Below are 20,515 nucleotides of genomic sequence, written 5' to 3'. Positions count from 1 at the left end.
ACCCTTGGCCAGGGATTCCTGGATATACACTCTCATAGCTTCACGTTCGGGACAAGAAAGATTAAATATCCTACCCTTAGGAAGCTTAGCTCCTGGTACCAATTCGATAGCGCAATCGTATTCTCTATGAGGAGGTAACACTTCGGAGGCCTCCCTAGAGAAAACATCAGCGAAGTCCTGAACAAACTCTGGTAGCGTATTCGCCTCCTTAGGGGGAGAAATAGAATTAAAAGAAAAACATGACGTACAACATTCATTACCCCATTTGGTTAGCTCCCCAGTATTCCAGTCAAACGTAGGATTATGCAACTGCAACCAGGGAAGACCTAGAACCAAATCGTACGATAATCCCTGCATCAACGGTACAGAGCATTGCTCCAAATGCATGGAGCCAACAAGGAGTTCAAAAACAGGGGTATGCTGTGTAAAATAACCATTAGCAAGAGGAGTGGAGTCGATACCCACTACCGGGACAGGTTTAGGCAAATCAATCAGAGGCATAGCAAGGGACATAGCAAATTCCACAGACATGATATTAGTAGAGGACCCTGAATCCACGAAGGCACTGCCGCTAGCAGACCTACCACCAAAAGAGACCTGAAAGGGAAGCAAGATCTTAGTACGTTTCATATTTATGGGAAATACCTGTGCGCCCAAGTGACCTCCCCGATGATCACTTAGACGCGGAAGTTCTCTGGCTGCAATCTTACGCTTAGGACAGTTGTTCACTTGATGCTTGTTGTCCCCACAGTAGAAGCAGAGACCATTCTTCCTGCGGAATTCTCTACGTTGTTGGGGGGACACGGAGGCCCCGAGTTGCATAGGTATCTCTGAATCTTTCGGGGAGGAACGAAGCAACGGAGCTTCGGGAGGCATCATGGGGGAGTCGGAGGAGAAAACACATAAACGTTCACGTTGTTGTTCCCTGAGACGTCGGTCAAGTCGTATCGCTAAAGCCATAACCTGGTCTAGGGAGTCAGAAGAGGGATAGCTAACTAGCAGGTCTTTCAGGGCATTCGACAGACCCAACCTAAACTGGCACCTTAAGGCAGGGTCATTCCACCGAGAAACTACGCACCACTTCCGAAAGTCAGAGCAATACTCCTCAACAGGTCTCTTACCCTGACTTAAGGTCACCAGCTGACTCTCGGCAAAGGCAGTCCTGTCTGTCTCGTCATAAATAAGTCCGAGAGCAGAAAAGAAACAATCAACGGAGGAAAGTTCAGGGGCGTCAGGAGCCAAGGAGAAGGCCCACTCTTGGGGCCCTTCCTGGAGCCGGGACATAATTATACCCACCCGCTGGCTCTCAGAACCTGAGGAATGAGGCTTTAAACGAAAGTAAAGCCTACAACTCTCCCGAAAGGAGAGAAAAGCCCTCCGGTCCCCTGAGAACCGGTCGGGCAACTTGAGGTGGGGTTCAAGAGGTGCGGTGAGGGGAACTACCAGGGTAGCATCAGGCTGGTTGACCCTCAGAGCCAGGGCCTGGACCTGTAGGGAGAGACCCTGCATTTGCTGAGCCTGGGTCTCACGGGGATCCATAGTGGTGTCAGGGACCAGGGGTAGACTAGGTATGGGCTTGTTATTATGTAATGGCAGGGGGTAGGGAGACGGACAAGTGAGCCCTAATCTACCCGCCACTCTGACCCTGCCTACTTGCAACGACCCGCCCTAGGCGACGGGGTACAACTGGGCGGCGGTCCCTGCGCACAGTAAGTGCACGACAAACACGACAAACATACAAAGGAACACAAGCAAGGAAAAGGGGCCGTTGCCCACGGCAACACCGTGAGCAACCAGAGTGGTGAACGAGCCGAGTCAAGCCAGGAGTGTGCGAGGTACAAAACGAAAAGCAGAAGAGTAGTCGGTAAGCCAGGGTCTGTATGGAGCAGGATCAAAAATAGCAGGAGCTGTAGCTGGGCCAGGAAACCACAAGGAGGGAAACACAAGCAATAACAAGCACCGAGGGACAGGAAGTGCAGGCTTAAATAGACCGAGGGCGGGAGCTAGCTGAGTCTGGCCAGGCTACGATAGGCTCTCCCACTCCTAAGCCTGCCAGCCTGAATGGTGGAAGCAGGAGTCAGTCTCAGGGATGTATTCTCAGGTGCTGACTGATTAGTTCTGGGAGTTAACCCCGAAGCTGTGCCTGGCAGATCCTTTACATGTACAGGAAATAATTTATAAATTTACACACATGTAGGAGGTGCTGAGATTTTAAATGCAGGAAAATGAAGTTCGTCATTTGACATTTTAATTGTCCCCTAGATAAGTCTGTAGATAGTTAGAATCTTCAGGTAGGACAACTTAAAGTGGTACTCGAATCACAGACATTTATCTGATTTATGGCTTGTCTGTAGGAATTCTTATAAATGTTTTCCTGTCACACGTAAAAATGACAGCGGAAATGTAGTATAAATGCCACATGTGAACATACTCATTACTGGCAAATTACTCAAAACCTTGGAACAAAGCACAAATTCCACGTAACTTAAAGAGAAACTTTGTCTTTACATTTATTCGCCTGTTTAACCCCTTCCCGCACCTTGACGTTAATGCACGTCAATGTGTGCAGTTCGTCCGCGCACCTTGACGTGCAGTTACGTCTGCACTTTATAAGTAAACCGCCGCACGGCGCAACACCGCAGTGGCGGTTAACTTTATAGTCTGTCTGCCCTGATGTCCGGGCAGACTACAAGGGACCAATGAAAGCGGTCCCTTGCTGGAGATCGCTCTGATCGGTTAGTTTGTTCAGACTTTCCAATCAGAGCTTAGTATCTTAGAAGAACGACGTCACAGGCTTCGATTTCCTGTTGGAGTCAGGAAGTTAAGGAGATCGGAGCCTGTGGACGTCGAGAGAAGAAGTAGTGACCACAAAGTTAAAAAAAACACCCATTAACCCCTTCATCACAGCCTTTAACTGTGATAACCCCTCCCTTCCTCTCCCAGTCTATAAGGGAGCCTTTTTCTGATCTTTTTTTTTTTTTTCTTAAATCATAAAACTCTAAAAAAAGGTTAGTGAGTGTTAGCCAGCATCAATTTAGTCAGTGTCAATTTAGTCAGTGTTAGTCAGCGTCAATTTAGTCAGTGTTAGTCAGCGTCAAAGTTTGCCAAAGTCTCTATTCGGCCAATTCTGGAGACCATTCTAGAGGAGGATGAGGAGGAAGCGGATGTAGTGGAGGAGGTTGTATATATTGAGGAGGAGAACATCAGCAGGCCCTTCGGTTGTCAGGATCAGGAGGCCTGGCCAAGCGTGGAGTCACTCTTGACTTTAGAACGTCATGGGAAGGAGGCCGGGCCAAGCATGGAGTCATTCATAAGTAGAAGATGTTGGATTCCAAGATGTCTAAGGAGAAAGATCAGAAGCAACAAAAGCCGAGATGCAGAGAGCCTTTGCTCATCACGGGTCCTTAGAGCGTCTTCTGCTGTAACGTCAAGAAATTAGAACAAGCCGCCTATAATATCATTAAGATTATGTTATCCGAGACCTTATAACATCACAGGAAACAATTATAACATCAACATTTACAACATAAGATCTATTATTTCCATCAGAAATATCACCACTAGATTGAATATCCTGATGTGACATCTGCCGGGCTGGAGATTACACTCACAATTCTCCAGGATTAAATGATTTCATTATTAATAATTAAAGTGTTTAAAATTAAGTTACATAGCGCCAGATACAGCCCCCCTGTAGATAGCGCCAGATACAGCCCCCCTGTAGATAGCTCCAGACATACTTTGTGCGGAGAGCGGTAGAGGTAGCCGGCCAGGGGCATAACTAGGAAAGACTGGGCCCCATAGCAAACTTTTGACTGGGGCCCCCCTCCGCTGGATATCACACAACCCCCCCCCCCTTGTAGATAGTGCCTCCCTATAGATTACACCACACAGCGCCCCTATAGATAGCGCCATGCACAGCCCCTTGTAGATAGCGCCATACACAGCCCCTTGTAGATAACACCTTACAGCCCCCCTGTAGATAACGTCTTACAGCCCCAAATCTCCCCAGAAGATAACTCCATACAGCCCCCTGTAGATAAAGCCATACAGCCCCCTTGTAGATAACGCCATACAGCCCCCTGTAGATAATGCCCCCGTGTAGATAACGTCTTAGAACCCCAAATCCCACCTGTAGATAACGCCATACAGCCCCCCTGTAGATAACGCCATACAGCCCCCCTGTAGATAATGCCATACAGTCCTCTCCTTTCGCCGATGTTGAGGCGAGTGAGGGAGCTTACCCTGGGGTGGGGAGAGGGCAAGGCAATTCCGGGTTCGCGGCCCGGTGAGTAGGAGCTCCGGAAATTTAGTCTGCACCTCCCCTGTGTCTGTAGGCCGAAACACGGAGTAGGTTATTTTCGTGCCAATCGCCCCTCATAATACTCCTAACAACAGTGCTGGCCAATAGGGCACTCCTAAAGTGCTGAAATTGTGATGAGAGAGCAGGAGCACATGGAAGACGCGATCTCTCTCAGTGCTAAACATGCCACGCCCACAGTATTCAAGTATTTTAATGTATAGCAATTTACAAAAAACAGAATTTTTTTAGTTTTTTGTAGATTACTATACATTAAAGAGGCTCTGTCACCACATTATAAGTGCCCTGTCTCCTACATAAGGAGATCGGCGCTATAATGTAGGTGACAGCAGTGCTTTTTATTAAAAAAAAGATCTATTTTCACCACTTTATTAGCGATTTTAGATTTATGCTAATGAGTTTCTTAATGCCCAAGTGGGCGTGTTTTTACTTTAGACCAAGTGGGCGTTGTACAGAGGAGTGTATGACGCTGACCAATCAGTGGCCAATCAGCGTCATACACTTCTCTCCATTCATTTAGTCAGCGCATAGGGATCCTTTTAGATTGCTATGTGCTGTCTTATACTAACACATTAATGATACTGAAGTGTTTAGACAGTGAATAGACATTACACGGGATGTCTATTCACAATCTCTGCACTTCGTTACTCTTTCTCTGGTACTTACAGCAGAGCAAGCGTAATCTCTGCTATAACAACCACAGAAACAGTAACAAAGTGCAGAGATTCACAGTATTTCTCACCTCTCCCCAAGCTGGTGACAATCCCCCCCCATGGCAGCCACGGCTTTCTTGCCTCCAGCCACAGCTCTCCTATTCTCTGCTGACGGCTGCATTGGATTTCCATTAATATCGTCACTGACAGATGACGTCAGTCCCACCACCCTATTTAACGGGAATCCGGCCTTACAGCATAGCCTGCAGATTAGGTACATCCTTTGAGAGCATTTTGACTTTGTTTCTGACTCTAATCCTGACCTTGACTCTGCCTTGCTCCTGGGTTCTGCTCTTGTCTGACATATTGGATTTTTCGGCTGGTACCTGTGTCCGATCTTCTAGTTTTGACTCCTGGCCTGTCTTCTGACTTTGTCTTTGCCTCATCCTATGGCTTGTCACTTTCTAACTGCTCTCCTGGGGATGAACCCTGGCTCCGTTCCTAATTTTGCTACTAATCCTGCTCCAAAGCTGTGTGTCCTCTGCCAATTGGCGACTACTTCAGAGGACCATAACCTGGGAATCCAATCGGGAAAGTCCATATTCACATCTCAGTTTGTCCAGTGCTAAACAGATTGCAGCTCAATGGATCCACTACTCGGGTGAGAAACGTAACACACAGTTTTGGGACATAGCTCCAATATTAAAGAGGTTTTGATGACCTATCCTTAGGATAGGTCATCAATATAAGAGAAGTGGGGGTAAGACTCCTGACACCCCCCACCGATCAGCTGATTAAGGCACCGGTGAGCGCTGCAGCCTCTTTATTGCATACCATTTACTTGAATGGGGCTGAACTGCAAAGAGCTGCAGTACCAGAAGTAGTGGAGCGCCGCTGCCCCTTCAATCAGCTGATCGGTGGGGGTGCCGGAAGTCGGACCCCCACTGATGTGATACTGATTAGCTATCCTAAGGATAAGTTATGAATATCAAAGTTCCAGAAAAACCCTTCGATGGGACAATATATAATACTCATTCTATTAATATATCTTTCTATGGTGAATATGGGAAATAAAAAAAGTTTACAATGAAGCAAAGAATATCCCCAGATATCATTCTATTTAAAACTTAATAAAGCACATGAGATTGGTAACACATTTTAAATATTGCCTATTGTTTTACAATGTTCAGCATTCAGCTATAAATGATAGAGGTAATAAGTGAAAGGGCTGAGGACATGGTGGCAAAGCTCATGCATCTGTGACAGTTCTTTTTCTATGTACAGTCATATCAGAAATATGTTCTTATTTAGTTGCAAATTTAAAATAAGGTAAAATACATTGTTGAGGTTTTTTGAATTTATACATATTTTAAATTATTATTATTATTATTATTATTATTAATATTATATTATTACTAATATTGGTTTTCTTATTTTTTTCTATTATTGATATTTTTATTTTTGTATTTTATTATTATTATCATTATTATTATGATGTGTTTTTTTACTAATAATGATATTATTATTCTTGCTGTTATTCTTATTTTCATTAATGTTATCATTATATTATTATTATTATTATTATTATTATTATTATACAACTGTTTCAATATTTTATTTTATTTTCATTTTATTTTTTTCTCTGAATATTGTTCTCCTATTTAGAATATTTGCCCACATTTATAATGCAGTTTACAGCAGATTTGGACATAAAATGTGTCACAATAAAATCCACCAAATTTGGCGCAAATCTACGCCGATTAATAGTAGGAGTAGATTTAAATTTAAATTTTCAATGTCAAAGAGTTCAAAATGTGCCAATTTTATAAGGTGGAGTGCAGCTTACAGTAAATGTGGCACAAATCCCTTCAACTATCTCCTTTACTTGTGAGAAATGACTTTCTTAGTGAACGACGTGGAGTTTGTTACAATCTTTCCTGGGGAATGAGTTTAACAATTTTTACTAAAGAAAAGTCTTATATGTGGAAAAAAAAAAGACACTGGAATAGACAAAGAGGCATCTTAATGCTGGATATTGTATGAGGTATCTGTTAATGCAGAAAATTACTATTACTCTTATCATTTTTAACCTTTTGCACGGCCGTGATTTTCGGATCGGTCGGCCACGGAGTGACAGCCGCGAGCCGCCCATTATTTTCAATGAGCCCGGACCGCAGAATAAGACATGCCCGTTCTTTCTGCAGTGCGGGCTCCTGGGCCATGCACGGACCGTGAAAACCATGGTTGTGTGCATGGCCCCATAGGAATGAATGGGGCTGCAATTCTCCCGTGGATTTTCGGGGGAATTGCGGCCGCAAAAGCACGTTCGTGTGCATGAGGCCTTAGAGCAAAATGACGCAAATGTAATGTACATTGTTGCTGATCGCACAGGAGCAACAACTGTGACCGCATGACCAAGAGTGGAAGTGTGGAGGTGATAGCCACACTCCTGCAGTAATGGTAGGGATCAGAGAAAACTTTGATCCTGAAGCATTAAGATTGCCCTTCACCGGTATTAGGGGGCCTCGCCCAACGACTCAGCATTACCCCTCCGCCACCAAACTTTACAGTTGGCAAAATGCAGTCAGGTAGGTAACATCATTTGGGCATTCGCCAAGAACAGATTTGCCCATCAGACTGCCAGATAGAGAAGTGTGATTCATCATGCAATGTGCTTGGTGATGTAAGGCTGGCATGCAGCTGCTCGGCCCCCATGCCATGAAGCTCCCGGGCACAGTTTTTGTGCTAATGATAATAACAGAGGAGGTTTGTACTATGGAGCCAGCAGAGTGTTGGCGACTTTTCTGCACTTGCTCCTCAGCACTCGGCCCCCCGCTCTGTAACTTTACGTGGTCTGTTCTTCATGGCTGAGTCGCAGCGGATCCTCCCACGTTACTATAATATCAGTCACAAGTGATGGTGGAATATCTAGGAGTAAAGAAATGACTCGTTACAACGGTGGCGACTTATTACAGGACCGCGCTGGAATTCAGTCATCTCTTTACAACGACCCATTATATCCCAAATGTCTGTAAAGTGACTGCAGGGTGAGTGCCGGATGTTTTACACCTGTGGGAATAAGACTGAAGGAAACACCTGAATTCAATGACTAAGAGGGGGCCAATACTATTCTCCATATAGTGTATGTACCCGAAAATGATGCTTAAAAATATTTATTTAAAAAAAATCACGTCTTCAAATAGCTACAGAGCCCTAAAAGTAAAAAAAAAATATGACTGACGGGATGCAAGGAGGCGAAAACAACAAAATGTGCCTTGATGCCACTCTATTCATTCTTCACCTAAATATGGCGGGCAGTGGGTGCCTCACTAGGCGTGAGGGGGTCAGGTGATGCGGCTCTGTCCATTATGTTCTATAGGGTTACAAAAACAGCCGAGCTGGGATTTACATCTATGAGACATTTATGACATATCCCTTAGATGGGAATAACCCTTTAAGGTCAAGATAGACTTGGTCTCTAAAGGGTTTACATTGTTATAACTTAAAAAACACCGACAAAGGCCATACTTACAAATGGACACAGCCAGGCCAGAAATGCTGATGAAAGGGCGAGCAGGTGCTTTAAATAATAATAGCCACTCCCACTAGTCTTGAGGGGAGTGGTGTGTGGTGCATGGGATGTGTAGTAAGAAATAATAAATGAATAGTGTGTGTGCAAGTGTAATACTATAAGTGAAACATAGGGGGCAGTAATAAATGAAGTGCCTCAATAGAAATAAATGGATAATGGGGTGCAAGTGAGTGAAACATGGAGGGATAGTGTGTACGTCATGAGGCACAACGTGTATAGCCAGGTAAAAGCCTATTTGTGATGCCTTGATAATTCATAGAGCGGGCTACCCTGCTTGCTATGCCAAACAACAACACACCATGCTCTCCCAGCATCAAAGACCCGGCTGTGTCCAAGAGAAGCGAATATACATAATAATGAAAAATACCTGGGGTATTGGTAATCATTTTGGCCAAAAGGACGCAAGCTCGCAATCCACGACAAGGATCCCCAGACTTGCGGGTCCCTAACTCCTAAACTGGAACAGAACGTTCCTGATGCACAAACTGGTTCCTGATGCTTCTCTTGGACACAGCCGGGTCTTTGATGCTGGGAGAGCATGGTGTGTTGTTGTTTGGCATAGCAAGCAGGGTAGCCCGCTCTATGAATTATCAAGGCGTCACAAATAGGCTTCTACCTGGCTATACACGTTGTGCCTCATGACGTACACACTATCCCTCCATGTTTCACTCACTTGCACCCCATTATCCATTTATTTCTATTGAGGCACTTCATTTATTACTGCCCCCTATATTTCACTTATAGTATTACACTTGCACACACACTATTCATTTATTATTTCTTACTACACATCCCATGCACCACACACCACTCCCCTCAAGACTAGTGGGAGTGGCTATTATTATTTAAAGCACCTGCTCGCCCTTTCATCAGCGTTTCTGGCCTGGCTGTGTCCATTTGCAAGTATGGCCTTTGTCGGTGTTTTTGTATATGTCCCTGTGTTTTTATCGGTTCTGATTGTTATAACTTACTATTATTGTTGTTATTATAATTCATATTTTTTATTTCATTTTAATTTCAGGCCATGTCTCAACAAAATAATTCCATGATCACTAAGATCCATCTCTTGGGATTTCATAGCCCTCAAAATATAAATTACTTATTCTTTACTATTCTCCTCCTGATCTACTGTATGACACTATGTGGAAACCTCTTCATGGTATCTTTGGTAGCCTATCACAGTGATCTTCACCGACCCATGTACTTCTTCCTTACACAACTGTCCATAGCTGACCTCTTGCTGACCACAGATATTGTCCCCATTGTGCTTCATATTCTACTTCATAAAGTCGGGACCATTTCTTTTGTAGGATGCATTATCCAGTTTTATATATTTGCTTTCTCTGAATGTTCGGAATGCTTTCTTCTGACAATGATGTCCTATGACAGATACGTGGCCATCTGTGACCCTTTACGTTATACTACGGTCATGAATCGAAATTTATGCCTAAAGCTTGTCATCGTAAGTTGGCTACTGAGTTTTTCATTTTTGACATTTGAAACAGCATCAACATCCTCGTTAGAATTTTGTGGACCAAATACAATTGACCACTTCTTCTGTGACCTGCCACCAATACTTGAACTTTCGTGCTCAGATATCAGTGGAGTCCAGTTGGAAATTGTTCTAATTGCTCAACCAGTTCTTCTCTGCCCCTTTATAATAGTCATAATGTCCTATAGTTATATCATCTTTGTCATCGTAAAGATTCCTTCAGCTACCGGCAGACATAAAGCCTTCTCCACCTGTAGTTCCCACCTCATTGTGGTCTCCATATTTTATGGAACTTTATTTAGTGTTTAACCCCTTCCCGCACCTTGGCGTAAATGCACGTCCAGATAAGCAGTAACTTCGCGCACCTGGGCGTACAGTTACGTCCGCGCGTTAAAAGTTAACCGCCGCGCGGCGCTGCACCGCAGCGGCGGTTAACTGTGCAGGGTGTCAGCCCTGCTCTCCCCGTTGCCGATCAGCGGCCTTTCGCCGCTGAAATCGGCAATTACCCCCTTCGATGCGGTGGTCGATTGCGATCACCACATCGAAGAGGTTTACAGCGGATCGGCAGCCCCCCACATGTATTTGCGGGGGCTGGCGATCCTTATCATGGCAACCAGAGGCCAGACAATGACCTCCGGGTTGCCATGTACGGAAGCCTCGGAGGATCAGCCTCCGGCCGTTCCTCCTCTGCTTCCTGTCAGTGTGACTGTTACGTCACAATGACAGTTAGAACACATTACACTACGTGTGTAGTGTAATGTGTTCCAGCAGCGATCAGAGCTGCCAGTCTAAGTGTCCCCTAGTGGGACAAGTAAAAAAAGTTAAAAAGATAATAAAAATGTTTTGAAAAAGTGTAAAAATAAAAGTTAGAAGTGACATAAACAAAGAATGCTTTTTTTCCTATAATAAGACTTTTATTATAGGAAAAAAAAATTAACACGTTAAAAAAAGTACACATATTTGGTATTGCCGCGTTCGTAACGAACCCAACTATAAAACTATAATGTTATTTTTCCCGCACGGTGAACACCGCGAAAAATATAAATGAAAAACTATGCCCGAATCACAATTTTTTGGTTACCAACCCTCCCAAAATATACAATAAAAAGTGATCAAAAAGTCGCATGTACGCCAAAATGGTACCAATACAAACTACATCCCGTCCCGCAAAAAACAAGCCCTTATACCACTTTTTTGACTGAAAAATAAAAACGTTATGGCTCTCAGAATACGGTGACACAAAAATTAATTTATTTTATAAATAAGTGATTTTATTGCACAAACGCTGCAAAACATAAAAAAATTATATACATCTGGTATCGCCGTAATCGTATCGACCTGCAGAATAAAGTATAATGGCCATTTATAGCCCAGTGTGAAGGCCATAAAAAAAACAAATAAAAAACATTGTCAGATTTGATGGTTTTTGGTCACCTGGCTTGCCAAAAAATGGAATAAAACGTGATAAAAAAAATTTCTGGTACCCCAAAATGGTACCAATGAAAACTACAGATTGTCCCGCAAAGAATAAACCTCACACAGCTTCAGTGGAGAAAAAATAATACAGTTCTGGCTCTCAGAATATGGCAATGCAAAATGTGCAGAGTGTTCCAAAAGCGGATAAGATCGGGCGCCATTTATAAGTGCGACACCGGCCACAGATCTACGGATTATTACTTATTTACTCCATTATTATACCCTCTTATTATACCCTGATGTACTCCGCACAGATAACATATACCCTGATGTACACCGCACAGATAACATATGCCCTGATGTACCCCGCACATATTACATATACCCTGATGTACTCCTCACATATTACATATACCCTGATGTACCCCGCACATATTACATATATCCTGATGTACTCCTCACATATTACATATACCCTGATGTACTCCTCACATATTACATATACCCTGATGTACTCCGCACATATTACATATACCCTGATGTACTCCGCACAGATAACATGTACCCTGATGTACCCCGCACATATTACATATACCCTGATGTACCCCGCACATATTACATATATCCTGATGTACCCCGCACATATTACATATACCCTGATGTACTCCTCACATATTACATATACCCTGATGTACTCCGCACATATTACATATACCCTGATGTACTCCGCACAGATAACATGTACCCTGATGTACCCCGCACATATTACATATACCCTGATGTACTCCTCACATATTACATATATCCTGATGTACTCCTCACAGACTACATATACCCTGATGTACTCCTCACATATTACATATATCCTGATGTACTCCTCACATATTACATATACCCTGATGTACTCTGCACAGATTACATATATCCTGATGTACTCCTCACATATTACATATATCCTGATGTACTCCTCACATATTACATATATCCTGATGTACTCCTCACATATTACATATATCCTGATGTACTCCTCACATATTACATATACCCTGATGTACTCCTCACATATTACATATATCCTGATGTACTCCTCACATATTACATATACCCTGATGTACTCCGCACATATTACATATACCCTGATGTACTCCTCACATATTACATATACCCTGATGTACTCCTCACAGCTTACATATACCCTGATGTACTCCTCACATATTACATATACCCTGATGTACTCCTCACATATTACATATACCCTGATGTACTCCTCACATATTACACATACCCTGATGTACTCCTCACATATTACATATACCCTGATGTACTCCTCACATATTACATATATCCTGATGTACTCCTCACAGATTACATATACCCTGATGTACTCCTCACATATTACATATACCCTGATGTGCTCCTCACATATTACATATACCCTGATGTACTCCTCACATATTACATATACCCTGATATACTCCTTACAGCTTACATATACCCTGATGTACTCCTCACATATTACATATATCCTGATGTACTCCTCACATATTACATATATCCTGATGTACTCCTCACAGCTTACATATACCCTGATGTACTCCTCACATATTACATATACCCTGATGTACTCCTCACATATTACATATACCCTGATGTACTCATCACACATTGCATATACCCTGATGTACTCCTCACATATTACATATATCCTGATGTACTCCTCACATATTACATATACCCTGATGTACTCCTCACATATTACATATATCCTGATGTACTCCTCACATATTACATATATCCTGATGTACTCCTCACAGATTACATATACCCTGATGTACTCCTCACATATTACATATACCCTGATATACTCCTCACATATTACATATACCCTGATGTACTCCGCACAGATAACATGTACCCTGATGTACTCCTCACATATTACATATACCCTGATGTACTCCTCACATATTACATATATCCTGATGTACTCCTCACAGATTACATATACCCTGATGTACTCCTCACATATTACATATACCCTGATGTACTCCTCACATATTACATATATCCTGATGTACTCCTCACAGCTTACATATACCCTGATGTACTCCTCACATATTACATATACCCTGATGTACTCCTCACATATTACATATACCCTGATGTACTCCTCACATATTACATATACCCTGATGTACTCCTCACATATTACATATATCCTGATGTACTCCTCACATATTACATATACCCTGATGTACTCCTCACATATTACATATATCCTGATGTACTCCTCACATATTACATATATCCTGATGTACTCCTCACAGATTACATATACCCTGATGTACTCCTCACATATTACATATACCCTGATATACTCCTCACATATTACATATACCCTGATGTACTCCGCACAGATAACATGTACCCTGATGTACTCCTCACATATTACATATACCCTGATGTACTCCTCACATATTACATATATCCTGATGTACTCCTCACAGATTACATATACCCTGATGTACTCCTCACATATTACATATACCCTGATGTACTCCTCACATATTACATATATCCTGATGTACTCCTCACAGATTACATATACCCTGATGTACTCCTCACATATTACATATACCCCGATGTACTCCTCACATATTACATATATCCTGGTGTACTCCTCACATATTACATATACCCTGATGTACTCCTCACATATTACATATACCCTGATGTACTCCTCACATATTACACATACCCTGATGTACTCCTCACATATTACATATACCCTGATGTACTCCTCACATATTACATATACCCTGATATACTCCTTACAGCTTACATATACCCTGATGTACTCCTCACATATTACATATAACCTGATGTGCTCCTCACATATTACATATATCCTGATGTACTCCTCACAGCTTACATATATCCTGATGTACTCCTCACATATTACATATACCCTGATGTACTCCTCACATATTACATATATCCTGATGTACTCCTCACAGATTACATATACCCTGATGTACTCCTCACATATTACATATACCCTGATGTACTCCTCACATATTACATATATCCTGATGTACTCCTCACATATGACATATATCCTGATGTACTCCTCACATATTACATATACCCTGATGTACTCCTCACATATTACATATATCCTGATGTACTCCTCACATATTACATATACCCTGATGTACTCCTCACAGATTACATATATCCTGATGTACTCCTCACATATTACATATACCCTGATGTACTCCTCACATATTACATATATCCTGATGTACTCCTCACAGATTACATATACCCTGATGTACTCCTCACATATTACATATACCCTGATGTACTCCTCACATATTACATATACCCTGATGTACTCCTCACATATTACATATATCCTGATGTACTCCTCACATATTACATATACCCTGATGTACTCCTCACAGATTACATATATCCTGATGTACTCCTCACATATTACATATACCCTGATGTACTCCTCACAGCTTACATATACCCTGATGTACTCCGCACAGCTTACATATACCCTGATGTACTCCTCACAGATTACATATACCCTGATGTACTCCTCACAGATTACATATATCCTGATGTACTCCTCACATATTACATATACCCTGATGTACTCCTCACATATTACATATACCCTGATGTACTCCTCACATATTACATATACCCTGATGCACTCCTCACATATTACATATATCCTGATGTACTCCTCACAGCTTACATATACCCTGATGTACTCCTCACATATTACATATACCCTGATGTACTCCGCATATATTACATATACACTGATGTACTCCTCACATATTACATATACCCTGATGTACTCCTCACATATTACATATATTCTGATGTACTCCTCACATATTACATATATCCTGATGTACCCCTCACATATTACATATATCCTGATGTACTCCTCACATATTACATATACCCTGATGTACTCCTCACATATTACATATATCCTGATGTACTCCTCACATATTACATATACCCTGATGTACTCCTCACATATTACATATATCCTGATGTACTCCTCATATATTACATATACCCTGATGTACTCCTCACATATTACATATACCCTGATGTACTCCTCACATATTACATATACCCTGATGTACTCCTCACATATTACATATACCCTGATGTACTCCTCACATATTACATATACCCTGATGTACTCCTCACAGATTACATATATCCTGATATACTCCTCACATATTACATATACCCTGATATACTCCGCACATATTACATATACCCTGATATACTCCTCACATATTACATATATCCTGATGTACTCCTCACATATTACATATACCCTGATGTACTCCTCACATATTACATATATCCTGATGTACTCCTCACATATTACATATACCCTGATGTACTCCTCACATATTACATATACCCTGATGTACTCCTCACAGATTACATATATCCTGATATACTCCTCACATATTACATATACCCTGATATACTCCGCACATATTACATATACCCTGATATACTCCTCACATATTACATATATCCTGATGTACTCCTCACATATTACATATACCCTGATGTACTCCTCACATATTACATATACCCTGATGTACTCCTCACATATTACATATACCCTGATGTACTCCTCACAGATTACATATATCCTGATGTACTCCTCACATATTACATATACCCTGATGTACTCCTCACATATTACATATATCCTGATGTACTCCTCACATATTACATATACGCTGATGTACTACTCACAGATTACATATATCCTGATATACTCCTCACATATTACATATACCCTGATGTACTCCGCACAGATAACATGTACCCTGATGTACCCCGCACATATTACATATACCCTGATGTACCCGCACATATTACATATGTCCCCACATTATAAACTGAAACACCAGTAAAACCCCAAACAGAACAACTACCAAGCAAACTCTGTGCCCCAAAAGCCAAATGGCGTCCCTCCCTTCTGAGCCCTGCAGCGTGCCTAAACACCAATTTATGTCCACAGATATGGCATTGCCATACCCGGGAGAACCCGGTTAATATTTTGAGTTATTTGTCTTCAGTGGCACAAACTGGGCGTAACATGTAGTGCACTAAAATGGCATATGAGTGGAAAATTGTAATTTTCACTCCGCACCATGCGCTGCGCATTAACCCCTGCGGGCACCATGACATAGCATGTCGTAGTGTGGGGGGTGATTTTTTAGAGCGTCTCACGTAAAAAATAAAGAATTTAGAACGGCAAAATCGCTGTTTTTTTGGTCACCTTGGCTCTACCTAAAAATTTAATAAAAAGTGCTCAAAAAGTTGTATGTACCAAAAAGTTGCACCAATAAAAACGACCGCTCGTCCCTCAATAAATAAGCCCTCACACCGCTCTATTGACTGAAAAATAAAAAAGTTGTGGCTCTTGGAACGCGGGGAGGAAAAAACTAAGAAGGAAAAGAAAAAAAATGGATCAGTCCAGAAAGGGTTAATTACTTTCTAATGAAAAACCATTTATGACCACATGTGGGGTATTGCCGTACTCGGGAGAAATTGCTTTACAAATGTTGGGCGGCTTTTACCCCCTTTATCCTTGGTGAAATTGAAAAAATGCAACATTTTAGTGGAAGAAATGTCGATATTCATTTTCACGGCCTAATTCTAATAAATCCTGCAAAAGACTTGTGGGGTCTAAATGCCCACTATATCCCTAGATAGATTCTTTAAGTGGTGTAATTTCCACTTTTGGGGGGTTTCCCCTGTTTTGGCCTCTCAGGGGCTTTGCAAATGCGACATGGCACCCAAAAACCATTTCAGCTAAATTTGAGCTCCAAAAGCCAAATAGCACTCCTTCCCTTCTTAGCCTTGCTGTGGGTCCAAACAGCAGTTTATTACCACATATGGGGTATTTACGTAATCGGGAGAAATAGTTTTACAAATGTTGGGGTGCTTTTTCTCCTTTATTCCTTGTAAAAATTAAAAATGGCTACCTTTTTTCAGAAAAAAAGTCGATTTTTACCTTTACAGAATTATTCCAATGAATTCAGCAAAACAACCGTGGGGTCAAAATGCTAACTTTACCCCTAGAAAAATTCCTTGAGGGGTGTAGTTTCCAAAATGGGGTCACTTTCCGGGGGTTTCCACTATTTTGTTCCCTCCAGTGCATTTCAAACGCGACATGGCACTGAAAACCATTCCAGCAAAATCAAAATCCAAATGGTGCTCCTTTCCTTCTGAGTCCTGCTGTGGGTCCAAACAGCAGTTTATTACCACATATGGGGTATTGCTATAATCAGGAGAAATTGCTTTACATATGTTGGGGTGTTTTTTCTCTTTTATACCTTGAAAAAATTAACAATTTCTACGTTTTTTCAGAAAAAAGTAGATTTTCATCTTCACAAACTAATTCAAATAAATTTAGCAAAAAAACTGTGGGTTCAAAATGCTAACTATACCCCTAGATAAATTCCCTGAGGGGTGTAGTTTCCAAAATGAGTTCACTTTTGGGGGTCTTTATTGTTTTGGCCCCACAAGACCTCTTCAAACCTGACATGGTACCTAAAATATATGCTAAAAAAAGAAGGCCCCAAAATCCACTAGGTGCTCCTTTGCTTCTGAGGCCTGTATTTCAGTCCATGACCGAACTAGGGCCACATGTGGGATATTTCTAAAAACTGCAGAATCTGGGCAATAAATAATAAGTTACATTTTTTGGGAAAAACCTTCTGTGGTATAGAAAAAAATGTATTACAAATGAATTTTGTATAAAAAAAATTAAATTTGTAACTTTCACCTCTACTTTGCTTTAATTCCTGTGAAACGCCTAAAGGGTTAATACACTTTCTGAATGCTGTTTTGAATACTTTAAGGGGTGCAGTTTTCAAAATGGGGTGATTTATGGGGACTTTCTAATATATAAGACTCTCAAAGCCACTTCAGAACTGAACTTGTCCTTGTAAAAATCCTTTTGAAATTTTCTTGAAAATATGAGAAATCGCTGCTAAAGTTCTAAGCCTTGTAACGTCCTAGAACAATAAAATAATGTTCAAAAAACGATGCCAAACTAAAGTAGACATGTGGGGGATGGTAACTAGTAACTATTTTGTGTGGTATTACTATCGGTTTTACAAGCAGATACATTTAAATTTAGAAAAATGCAAATTTTTGCAATTTTTCGCTAAATTTTGGTGTTTTTCACAATTAAATACTGAATCTATCGGGCAAATTTTGCCAGTAACATAAAGTCCAATGTGTCACGAGAAAACAGTCTCAGAATCGCTTGGATAGGTAAAAGCATTCCGGAGTTATTACCACATAAAGTGACACATGTCAGATTTTAAAAATCGGCTTCGTCCTGAAGGCCAAAACAGGCTCAGTCCTGAAGGGGTTAATGTTCTTCCAACCAAAGGACAATCATCGAATATAACAAAATTACTGTCATTGATGTACACCGTTGGGACTCCGTTGATGAATCCTGTCATATACAGTTTAAGGAATGCAGAAATTGCTAAAGCATTTGGGACATTTAGGAGTCATTTCTTGCAGAAGATGAAAAAAAAATCCCTATTATAAAAATAAATACTGTACATAATAAATAGGCGAAAAACTAAAATATCTTTAAAAAAAAAAACATTCGACCTTTTAAGGCACTATTTCCATTACGTTTGAGTCCTACGCTCGGGATATGCGCCAGGAAAGCTGTAGACCCATATGCCAAAGTTATCCATCGGTCTTTATTTTTGTGACGGATACCAAAGGAAGAAGAAGCAATGACGTCAGAATTCCAAAAAGGCAAATCTTATTTTTGTCCCATGGTACAGACACTAACAACGTTTTGGCTCTAAGTGAGTTTTTTTTATCAAGCTCGAAAAAGCTTCACTTAGACCTGAAACGTTGCTGGTGTCTGTACTTTGGGACAATAAAAAAAATTAGCTTTTTTTTTTGAATACTGACGTCATTGCTCCTTCTTACTGTGATTTTTTTGAGTGGGCTTGAGCTGCCACACGAAGACGACTTGTTGCATTCTTACATCATCATATGAAGTGACGGTGGTGCTGTTTCCATCCCTATTTCTACAGGATGCCAAAAAAGTGTCCTTTTGGGATCTGTCGAGCCAATATTTGTCGGCACCTTTACTTTAACTGCATAGAAAAGCGTAGTCGACTGCACAATTTTAAACAGATGAATCTTGAGAAATAGTATATTATACCTATTTTTTTTTAACATTGGAGCCTATGGGCGACATATTGCCACCCAGTGTATGCCTATACAGTGGCTATACAATGCGTCACAGCCTTTCATCATGTCCAAACCCCTTAAAAGGGTCACATGATCGCTCAGACGCCATTTTCTCTGCTTCTCTTTATTCAAAAATTGAAATCAGGCTGCGGCCTGCAGACAGGGGAATCCCCTGACGTCGCCTAGCAACACTCCCGTAATTACAGGTGCACACACGTAGCCACCCGTAATTATGGGAGTCCCATAGACTTCTATGGGCCTGCCCATGCCGTAATCATGGCCTGAAATAGGACATGGTCCCGTAAGCAAATGGGAAGGAACCCGTGGCCAATAGAAGTCTATGGGCTCGTAATTACACGGGCGTTTTTACGGTCAAGTGCTTGGGGCCTTAAACTGACCAAGAAAAGGAATTAGGAATTTTAGTTGACAGAAAACGTAACTGTAGTAACTGTAAGTATAACAAAACATTATATCAGCGATCAAAAGATCGCATAGTGAAGTCCCCTAGTGGGACTGAAAAAAAGAATAAATAAATGTGAAAAAAAGTATTAAAAAGGGTGAACAGTAAAAAAAAAAGAAAAACATTTTTATCCATAAAAAATTTATTTATTTCATAAAAGCGTAAAATAAAAATAAACATATTTGGTAACAATAAAGTTAACGTTATTTAAACTGCAAGAAGAATGGCGTAAAAAAAAAAAATACATATTTTTTGGGGGGGCAATGGAAAAATAGCCATGCTT

At 41.1% G+C, this 20,515-nt stretch overlaps 1 protein-coding gene across 1 annotated transcript; it reads left to right on the top strand.

The window, feature by feature from the left end:
* The first annotated feature begins 9,590 nt into the window (after positions 1-9,590).
* Positions 9,591-19,106, top strand: LOC142750775 (olfactory receptor 11L1-like). Its single transcript, XM_075859753.1, has 2 exons — positions 9,591-10,359; positions 18,919-19,106. The coding sequence occupies exons 1-2, from the start codon at positions 9,591-9,593 to the stop codon at positions 19,104-19,106; spliced, it is 957 nt and encodes a 318-aa protein (XP_075715868.1).
* The last annotated feature ends 1,409 nt before the right edge of the window (positions 19,107-20,515 follow it).

This window comes from Rhinoderma darwinii, chromosome 3 (genome assembly GCF_050947455.1).
Source record: "Rhinoderma darwinii isolate aRhiDar2 chromosome 3, aRhiDar2.hap1, whole genome shotgun sequence".
Classification (NCBI taxonomy): domain Eukaryota; kingdom Metazoa; phylum Chordata; class Amphibia; order Anura; family Rhinodermatidae; genus Rhinoderma; species Rhinoderma darwinii.
The sequence above is the reverse complement of the archived record's forward strand: the minus strand, read 5'-3'. Positions and strand labels throughout refer to the sequence as shown.